This window comes from Echinops telfairi, unplaced genomic scaffold (assembly GCF_000313985.2).
Source record: "Echinops telfairi isolate 266 unplaced genomic scaffold, ASM31398v2 ScPeMD7_5868;HRSCAF=6743_0, whole genome shotgun sequence".
Taxonomy (NCBI): Eukaryota; Metazoa; Chordata; class Mammalia; order Afrosoricida; family Tenrecidae; genus Echinops; species Echinops telfairi.
The window spans coordinates 2132721-2143217 of record NW_022109767.1 but is presented as its reverse complement, the minus strand read 5'-3'; the positions used below and the strand labels follow the sequence as shown (position 1 = coordinate 2143217).

Sequence of the window (10497 nt, the reverse complement as noted above, 5' to 3'; positions counted from 1 at the left end):
TAGGGTCTAGAACCGATTAACCGCGATAAACGAGGGTTCACTGTACTAGTATTCGTCCCTAGCAAAATTGCTGCATGCCAGTAACCTCCATCAAGTTTAGAGAGGAGCTTGTCATTACCCAAAGTACTATTATTAGTAAGATAGCAGGAATGAATCAAAGAAGGGGTGTCATAGAGGAGCAACATTAAATCATTTCACTGGAAGTTTTCTAAGTGTTCCCTTTCCACATTAATTGCCCAATTCGGATGATTGTTTAAACCAATATTTTCCAACACCCAAACCAAACACACTGCCATGGAGTCAATCCTGACTCCTAGCGACCCTACAGGTCTTTGGATTTCAAGGGCAAATTCCAAAAAAGTATTTGGCATCTAATGAAAAAAGAAAAGGAATCTTAGCCCAGGTGGAGCCTAAAAAAAAAAAATCTCACGTCTACTAGTCTACTATCACTAGTATCGACTATCTCTTTGTTTTATGAAAGGGAGGATGTTGTAACCACTCAAAAGTAGCAAGGGCATGATCTTGAAATACTGACCATTCATTCAGGAAAAGGGAGTTGGTATCTTTGCACAAACCGCATAGCCCCATTCATGGTCACTTCATTAATGACAAATGGAGACTTGGACTGCCCTTGCTCCCCAGGGAGGTTTGGAGGTATCACTGCATTAGAGAATGGGGAGGGCTGCCTGATGGCCATGTTCAGGCGATGAATAGTGCCCACTGTTGAGAAGAGTGCTCACTACCGGGAGAGTGACCCCTGTCTTTAGAAGCGTGAGGGGTGCCCACTTCTCAAGGCCTGGCCAGAACTCTGCTCTTCACATACAACCTCAGGCACGGAGTGTAAGCCAGATGTGGATGGTTACTCACCAACCTTGCAGCTATTCCTGGCCCATTTCTGGTCTCTTAGTTCTCTTACAGGGTCCCCATGGTTGTCCTTAGTTGCTGCAAAGTCAGATCCTATCCACGAAGGCCCCACGTGTGTCAGAGTGGAGCTGTGCTCCGTAAGGTTTTCAATGGCTGTGACCTTTCGAAGGGTTATTGTCAAGTCTGCCCTCAGAGGCACATCCGGATAGATGTACATGGTAACTTTTCAGTTAGTGGCCAAGCACATTAACTGCTTATACAACCTAAGGACTCTTGCAGGCACTACCTGGGTGACTCAAATGGCCACGCCAAGATCTGTGAATCTTGCATCAAGAAGATGACTAAAAAGAAACCGAAAACCAATGGTCCAGCCAAAAGGTTGGCAGTGAGCCTTTCCTGAAAGGTCGCCGCCAGTGCAAACCCTCTGGAGCACAGCTCTGACACACATGGGGTCACCGTGAGTGGGAATTGACGGGGTTGTGTTTTTTGCCCTCCAGCATCTCCTCCCTGTTAAGACTTACATGTTGCTTTTGGAGGCATGCCCAGTTTGGGTGAGTGAGTGACAACTGAACGGGTTTAGCCCATGTGCTGGAGCTCAGCTTAAGGTCTAACCCTTAAGGTTGACCTCGTTGGCTGGGCACTGCAGTCCTCATCGCCGCTGTCAAAAATAGTTCGCTACTGCCTTGCTGACCTTTTCCAGGACACTCCCTTGCCAAGCGGATCCCAGCTTCTAGCCCCGCAGTGTATGTACATAGCTGTTCCTGTCATGCTAAGTAAACAAATACACACATACTCCCTAACATGAAAACAACGAACAGGTGTGGACAGCAGGTAACAGCATGCTCCAAATGAGAAACCCAATTGGACTTCCCAACAATCTCTAAATGTTCGATAAGGGATGGATTATCACCCTGTGGAGTCTGTTCTCTTGTCAGGCAGGTTGCTGGGCTTATGGAAGAAGGCCTGGTGACCTAGTGGGTTCATCATTGCTAACCACAAGTCAGCAGTTCAAATCGACCAGCCGCTTCTCAGGAGAGAGACGAGGCAATCTGCTCTATTAAGTATTTACAGTCTCAGAAACCCAAAGAGGCCGTTCGAGTCTGTGCTGTAGGGTTGCTATGAGCTGGAATCGGCTCAATGGCAGTGGGTTTGGGTTTGACTTTTAGGGTTTGAGGAATACTTGTTGAGAACTAGTTTGGGTTAAGAATGGGTTTTTAATATATTATAATAAGAATAAAAAAACAAAGATAAATAATACTTAGTAGCTTACCCTGACCACAAGATTATAGTCCTTAAATCCAGCCCAAGTGTAGTATTCTTTTATCCAGGATGAGTGAAGAAATATTTCATCTCCTATAGCAGCATTCAGAATGTTTAAGTATGGTCCAAAGTCCCAGGAATCCTTGTAAATTTTAGTTCCTTCTGGAGGCTCTGTGATGCCCTTGCTTAAGGACACAAGAGAGAGACGGTGGTGAAAAAAGAAAGCTGTGGATAAGGACTCAGAAGGTAAAAATTGTCACCTGCATATTAAATATCAAACATTGACCAGGCTAAAAGCTTTGCATAGCTCAAATGATCTTGCAGGAGTCCCACAGAACTACCACAGGGGTGGGGGATTTGGGGTAAGCTTACATGGAAGCCTTAAGGAGAGCAACTCCTGTTAATTATTTAATATGATGATTTTAAAAGTCAGATCCCTTTGAAGAAAGATGTCCATGGCTGAACAACAAGCATTTGAAAACCACCGATTTGGACCTTGTTGCCCCAAATAAATAAACTTGAACATGTTTATTATCTTCCAATCATATTGACTTTGTGGCTGTCTGTGCATCCTCCCTGCCTGCCCCACCCCCCAAATTAGGATAATAAGTTCTGTAAAACTAGCAACCACAGTTGACCAGAACATTGAAGGGGTTCAATAAATGTTTGTAAAACATATGAATAGCTTTAACCTATTTTTGAGATAGGTTTTTAAAAATAAGACACAAATCCAGAAATTCGTGTTTTCAGCAGGACAGTTCTAATACTGTACTAATCAAACAATTACCAGCAAACAGATGGGCAATTGGAGCCCTTCCAACAATATAGAGAAGACAATTCTACATTATTCCTAGAGCTTGTCCATCCCTTGTGAGGATGTCTCATTGCATGAACACGGGAAGTACAATTCTATGATATTGCAATGCTATGCTATTCCTAGAGCTCATCTATGCTGTGTGAAAAATGTCTCATTGCAGGATGGGGAAACAGATTTAGGTGTCTATATTTATAGGTTTAGTAGTAAGGTAGCAGATGGACATGGGGCTCCACACAAGTACTCCCTCAATGCAAGAATACTTTGTTCTACTGAACTGGCATTCCATCATGCTCACCTTCCCGACACAATTGCTGAAGACAAAGCGGGTGCATAAGAAAATGTGGTGAAGAAAGCTGATGGAGCCTGGCTATCAAAATATATAGTGTCTAGGGTCTTAAAGACTTGAAGGTAATCAAGCAGCCATCTAGTTCAGAAGCAACGAAGCCCACATGGAAGAAGCACATCAGCCTGTTTAATCATGAAGTGCCAAAGGGATCAGTTATCAGGCATCAAAGGACAAAAAAATCATATCACTGTGTGCTCACCTCCCCGATACGATCACTAAAGACAAATAGGTGCATAAGCAAAGGTGGTGAAGAAAGCTGATGGTGCCCGGCTATCAAAAGTTATAGTGTGTGGGGTCTTAAAGGCTTGAAGGTAAACAAGCGGCCATCTAGCTCAAAAGCAACAAAGCCTACATGGAAGAAGCACACCAGCCTGTGTGATCACGAGGTGTCGAAGGGATGAGGTACCAGGCATCAAAGAACAAAAAAATCATACCAATGACGGGGAGTGCATAGTGGGGACACAAAGCCCATCTGTAGGCAACTGACATCCCCTTATGGAAGGGTCGTGAGGAGGAGACGAGCCAGTCAGGGTGCAGGGTAGCAACAATGAAACATACAACTTTCCTCTAGTTCCTAAATACTCTGCCCCCTCCACTATTATGACCCCAATTCTACCTTACAAATCTGGCTAGACCAGAGGATGGTCACTGGTACAGATAGGAACTGGAAACACAGGGAATCCAGGGCGGATGATCCCTTCAGGACCAGTGGTGAGAGTGGCAATACCAGGAGGGTGGGGTAGAAAGGGGGAACCAATAATAGGGATCTACATATAACCTCCTCCCTGGGGGACGGACAACAGAAAAGTGGGTGAAGGGAGACTTCGGACAGTGTAAGATATAACAAAATAATAACATATAAATTATCAAGGGTTCATGAGGGAGGGGGGATAGGGAGGGGGGGAATGAGGAGCTGATGTCAGGGGCTTATGTGGAGAGCAAATGTTTTGAGAATGATGAGGGTACCGAATGCACAAATGTACTTTATACAACGGATGGATGTATGGATTGTGATCAGAGTTGTATGAGCCCCCAATAAAATGATTTTTACAATGTCTCATTGAATGAAACTTAGAAAGTATTGTATTGTGAACCTCAGAGTTGAAAGGAGGTCCGGAGGCTCCTGTCTAGTTAGGATGTGGCATGCACTTGTAGCAGGCTGTCTCCTACTTCCTGAAACAACACCATGGGTCCATTGTGTGCCCACAGCTACGCTTGTGCTGGTTTTTGTAAGAAATTATTTATCAAAACCTACAAGTTGCATCTTCTAAATAGATTTTAAGCCTGCTTCAGCTCTGGCCTCGGTCTTCGTTTAAAAACAAACTCATTCCCCTCAAGTGGATGTCAACTCAAGACAAGCCCATCGGTTACCAAGCAGAACAGCTCCATCATTTTTCCTTCTTCTCTCTAACAGTTACAGAAGCAAGCGACCGGGCCACTTCTGGGTAAGTTCCAACCATTACCCTTTAGGTTAATAAAATCATAACAAAGCGAACCTTTGCTACTTGAGTCTGACTCATTGGGACCCTACAGGACAGAGTCGAACAACCCCATGGTTTCCCCAAGGCTGTGACCCTTAAGGAACCAGACTGCCTCATCCCATGCAGGAGCTAGTGGGTCCGAACTTCCCACCTTTTGGTTCTCAGCTAAGAGCTTAACCACTATGCCATCAGGACTCCTTTTTAGGCTACTAGTCCAACACCGTGTTTGCCATCCTGGGACCTGAACTTAGTCAGGTATCTCATTCATTGTTTCCTGCATAAAGCCACACACAGCCTCACAACTGGCCTCCCTGACTCCCACCTTTCTGCCTATCGTCTCTTCCCCAGGACATTCTGCTCAACGTCACTGGGATCATTTTCTAAAACACAGCTCAGTGATAGATTTTCTTTACAAACCAGTCCAAGCTCCTTGGCCAGGTTTACAGCACCTTTTCAACTGTGGCCCCTACAGGATGTCCCTGCCTTATTGTTTTCCTCTGCCTTCCTTCATGAGTCCTGTACTTATGCCGGTTGACAGTTCTGTCTCCTGTACCTAGTATGATACCTGGTCTACAGAAGGGGCTGAATAAAAACTTTCTGAATGATGTACATTTGGCATTCACCAGAACCACATTTTCTATTAACACTTCTCTTCTATGGAGCTCTGGTGTTGCTATCCGGTAAGTGTTAGACTGCTAACCTCAAGGTTGATGATTCAAACCTACCAGTTGCTATAAGGGAGAAAGATGAGGCTGTCCCATACAAGGTAACTAGGAGTGAGAATTGACTCGAAGTTGGTGGAGAATTGTGTGTGTGTGTGTATGTGTGGTGTTGTTGTTGTTTTGCTTTGTTTTCTTGAGCAAAAGCCAAGAAATTCTCTCTAATTCTTTGTCACCCGATCCTCAGTTCTAAAACCTAGTTCAAATACCAACGATTCCAGATTGTTTTCCTTGATCCCATTGACTGCTTTTTCCTAACCCTTCTTCCCTTCACAAAGCAGTGTTGGGTGTATAGGTGTTGGACTGCTTGCCCAAAGGTAGATGGTTTGAAGCCACCAGCTGCTTAAGGGAGAAAGCTGTGTCAATCTAGTTCCACAAAGATTGACAGTTTTAAGCAGTGAACTAACAGAGAGATCTGTGGGGGGCGGCCCCAACCGCAGCTACGTCAACACCCTCCCCAGAAGAGTACACTACGGAGGACAGCACTGAAGATACAGCCCAGGGAGAGTGGTGGGTCTGCCAGGACCACATGGGAGCAAACTAAGAGGGAAAGAGGGGGCTGCGGATAGAGAACCATGTCCTGGCCCACCAAGCCCCGAGGATGACACTCCTGGAGCAGCCAAAGCACAGAGAGGATTGTAGGGCCAGCCCCACCATGAGACACAATGTCTCCTCACTGACCCACAGTGCTTCAGGGGACAGCATGGAGACACAGTGCAGGAATTGTGCCTGTTCTGACACCCTCCCTCCACCACCACTGCCCCCACACACCAGTGCAACAAGTCTTGCACTTCTTTCATGTACTCAGCCACAAATTTTCCAGCAGGTGGGCCTCCTGTAACACAATAATTTGCATTTCCAGAAGTATTTGCTATACCTACTGTGGTAGCTACATGATCTGTTATCAATTTGAGGCTTAAGAGTGAAGGGATGGTGTTTAGCCTGTCAATCAGGTTGCAGCTTGGTGATCTCATTTGGAGACACTAAGGAGATAAAATAGCTCTTTGGAGGCGCGGCACACACTCACTCCCTGAGAGACTCTCTATTGACAAGATGCATGGAAGTACGCTAGTGCCCTGAGCTGCAGCAGCCACGTGGAGACCCCTGCCAGCGCTGAGATGTTTCCAATGCCATTGGATCCACAAGACTTTCCAACCACTGGCCTGTGATCTTCCTGCATTGAGAGTAATTGCATGTGCTTCATGAGTCTGAAGAGGAATTTATAGATTGATAATGGACATATGGGCTAATATCAGACTTATGGACTTGAACTGGACTGAGCTGAATTGTTCTCTTAATATACAGTTGCTCTTTTATATAAAGCTCTTTCTTATACACATAGGAGTGTCTGAATTTGTTTCTTTAGTCCATCCAGACCAACACATAGAGGTATAAATATAGGCATGTGTATACGTAAATTCATTAATATATAATGATAGGCATGTAGGTCTATGTACACATGTTTAAAAGTATCAAGGTAGCAGACAGACATTGGGCTTCTACTCAAGTACTCTCTCAATGCAAGAATACTTTGTTCTAATAATCTGGAATTATGTGATGCTCACCTTCCTGACATAATCACTGAAGTCCAAATGGGTGCATAAGCAAATCTAGTGAAGAAACTTGATGGTGCCCAGCTATTAAAAGATATAGCGATTGGAGTCTTAAAGGCTTGAAATTAAACAAACGGCCCTCTAGCAGGGAAGCAACAAAGCCCACATGGACGAAGCACACCAGCCTGTGTGCAATCATGAGGTGTCAATGGGATCAGGTACCAGCCGTGAGAAGACCCAAAACAAACAATCATATTGATGCAAATGAGGGGGTTTAGATCCAAAGCCCATCTGTAGATAATTGGACATCCCCTCACAGAAGGGTCACAAGGAAGGGACAAGTGAGCCACGGTGCAGTGTAGTACTGACAAAACACACATTATTCAACATTCCTCTAGTTTTTTAATGCTTCCTTCTCCACCCCACCCCCACTATCTTGACCCCAGTTCTACCTTACAAATCTGGCTAGACCGGAGTATGTACACTGGTACAGATAAGAGTTCTAGACACACAGAATCCAGGACAGATAAACCCCTCAGGAAAATTAATGGGAGTAGCAATACCATGAACATAGGGGGAAGGTGTGGGGAGAAGGGGGAAAAGGAGGCAACCGATTCCAATGATCAACATATAACACACACACCCCAGGGGGACGAACAACGAAATGTGGGTGAAGGCAGACAGCAGATATGAAAATAATAATACTTTATCATTTATCAAGGGGTCCCAAGGGTGGAAGCGTGGGGGAAGGAGGGGAAAAAGAGGAGCTGGTGCCAAGGGCTCAGGTAGAAAAAAATGTTTTGAAAATGATGCTGACAATATATGTACAAATGTGCTTGATACAATTGATGTATGGATTGTTATAAAAGCCGTAAGAGCCCCCAACAAAATGATTTATTTAAAAAAATGGAAATGAACGCTCAGGCTTATTTCCTGTGTGCTTAGCACATTTTGTGTTCAAGCTGTGCTTGTGGCCCTCAACAACGTTTCCCTCATTTGCTACCGTCTCGTGTGGTTCTGAGCCGATGAAGCCATTTGATTGATGTTTACATAGTAAGGAACGCACAGGGAAAAATTCAAAAATTTTCTAGATTTTCTTTGAATCATCTTTGAAGTTCTATTTTAGCAGGTGGCGTGCATCCAAGGATGTCTCCCCAAAGATGTTCATTGAAGTCCTGCACCTGTACCTGCGAACCTGTTTGGAAATAGGATTTTTCTTTTATTATGGTAACGGGGTGATACAAGTTTAAAGGTCTAAACCAAAACCAAACGCACTGCCCTCAGTCAGTTCTAACTCACAGAGACCTTGTAGGAAGAGAAAACCTGCCGTGGTGGGTTTCTGAGGCTGAAAATCTTTGCGGGAGAACAAAGCCTCTTCTGTCTCCTGTGCAGTGGTTGGAGGCTTTGAACTGCTGACCTTCAGGTTAGCAGGCATCTCATAACCCACTATGCCACTAGGAGTCCTCCCAATGTAGGGTGTGCTCTAAACCTAATTGCTTCTGAATTATAAAAGAAACAGAACAGACAGGGAGCATCCATACACACACAATCCAAACCCATTGCATCAAGCGATGCCAACTCGTAGCAACTCACTAGGACAAGGTAGAACTCAGGTAGTTTCTCAGACTATAATATAGACAAGGTAGTTTCTCAGACTATAATTCTTTACAGGAAAGTCCCAAATTTCTCCCCACGGTGGTTTCAAACTGCTGACCTCGTGGTCAGCCGCCTAATACATAACCATTATGCCACCAGGGCTCCCTTATGGTGCCAGGCATTCCAAGGATTGCTGGCAGCTATCCTGCATATGTATCCTGGCACACTACATGTACCAGAAGCTGAAATCGACAAAGAAAGATCTCCCCACTCAAGCCATGACCTGAATAAGGACTTCTGGTTTCCAGAGATACGTTAAAATACATTTCTGTTCTTTAAGCCGCTCGTTTGGATTGGTTCTGTTCTAGCAACATTAGGCAGTACGACAGTATGTTACTCAACAAAATCACAGTATTAGTACAACTTAGGGACTGTGTCATGAGGCAATATGTAAAGTGTGTATTTTCTCATAAGATTGAGAGAGATTCATGAACGCATTTTTATTCTCTGGAAGCATTGAAGGCAAACCTGTCTGTGGGATCCTTTAGCATCCTCCCCAGATCAAGGGTAGCGCCTGGTCGTGGGGTCCACGTCACCACATCAGAAATTTTCTTGATAAGGTTGTTGAGTTCATTTGGATCATTCTTGATATTTGTTTCTTTAATGTACCTGAGAAAGGAGAGCATTTCAACCATGTAAGGGCGTTTATTCTCAGCTGCACAGCCTGCTTCCCACATTGACAGAACTTTCTGTTTCCTCTGTAGTCCTAGTTCTCAATCCCACCCCTTGTACAACAATAGGATCGTAAAGCTCATCCTTGGGTGAGAGCCTATTACTAGGGAAGAATTCTTAGTCGAAGTTGTACTTCTACTTCATTTTAAAGCTTAGTCATGAGGTGGATGGCATTGAAGTTGTATGAACTGAGGCTAATTGGTATACATATGTGGCACCGCAGACACATGTATTGACTATTAATGATTTTAACCAATTTCATCTTTACATATTCAATTTTGCTTGCAAGCTTTATCCTAAGTGCATAACAGGAGTGAAGCAATTTTATCTTGACAGTGTCCTTTGGAGATGGTTGCCTCTATTATGGTTATTTTCTAGAAAAAGAAGGAAGGAATCACTGGGTGCTTAGGGCTCTTGGCTGCTAACTGAAAGGTTCATGGTTCAAGTCCACCTAGAAGCACCTGGGAAGAAAAGTTTAGGTATCTACTTGTGGAAAGTCAGCCATTGAAAGCCCTGTGGGGCACAGCTCGACTCTGATACCCTTGGGGGTAGACATGACTCAGGATCAACCCGATGGCAACTTGCTGTAGAGAAGGAAGCTTTGTGGGGCCCAAAGATTTGCCTGAGTTCACCCCACTAGGAGGCAGTCCAGCCCCGGCTCCAGCTGTCTGCTGTGTAGCTGGGTCAGGGCATCGCTTTCTTGGGAGACCCAAAGGAGAGGGTCTCCCCAAGTTTGCGGGTGACATCTGAAAAGTCCCTCCATTCAGAGCCATTAAAAATCTACCCACATTTTAAAAAGCATTCATGTTCTCAGTTATTACTCATGCCGAGATCTGGGGTCAGGAGAGCAGGGAAGGGGGTCCGACCTCTTTCACCTCATCAGGGAGGGCGAGAAGCATTACCTGCATCACTGATCCAGGGCTAAGTCTATGAGGTGGGGCTCAGCCCTGCCTCCAGCCTCCAACCTTTTTATTCTGAGAGCAGCTGTTGGGACCACAGCGCTCTCTAAGTCTCTGCGGGGTTCATTCATTCATTGCAATGGCCACCAAGATCTCAAAGACCTCTGCTTACTCAGTCAAGTGTTATGAAGGTGTTTGTTTGTTTGTTTGTTTGTTTGTTTTAGATCTAC

General features: G+C 44.7%; 1 protein-coding gene across 1 annotated transcript in view; it reads right to left on the bottom strand.

Moving 5' to 3' along the window:
* LOC101653591 (cytidine monophosphate-N-acetylneuraminic acid hydroxylase) overlaps positions 1-10497 on the bottom strand; it is a 134045-nt gene that overhangs the window by 18919 nt on the left and 104629 nt on the right. Inside the window, exons 9-10 of the mRNA XM_013007206.2 lie at positions 9165-9305; positions 2135-2309 (exon numbers count right to left, since the gene is read on the bottom strand). Coding sequence (XP_012862660.2) covers positions 2135-2309; positions 9165-9305 — 316 coding nt within the window. The remainder of the gene's footprint in view (positions 1-2134; positions 2310-9164; positions 9306-10497) is intronic.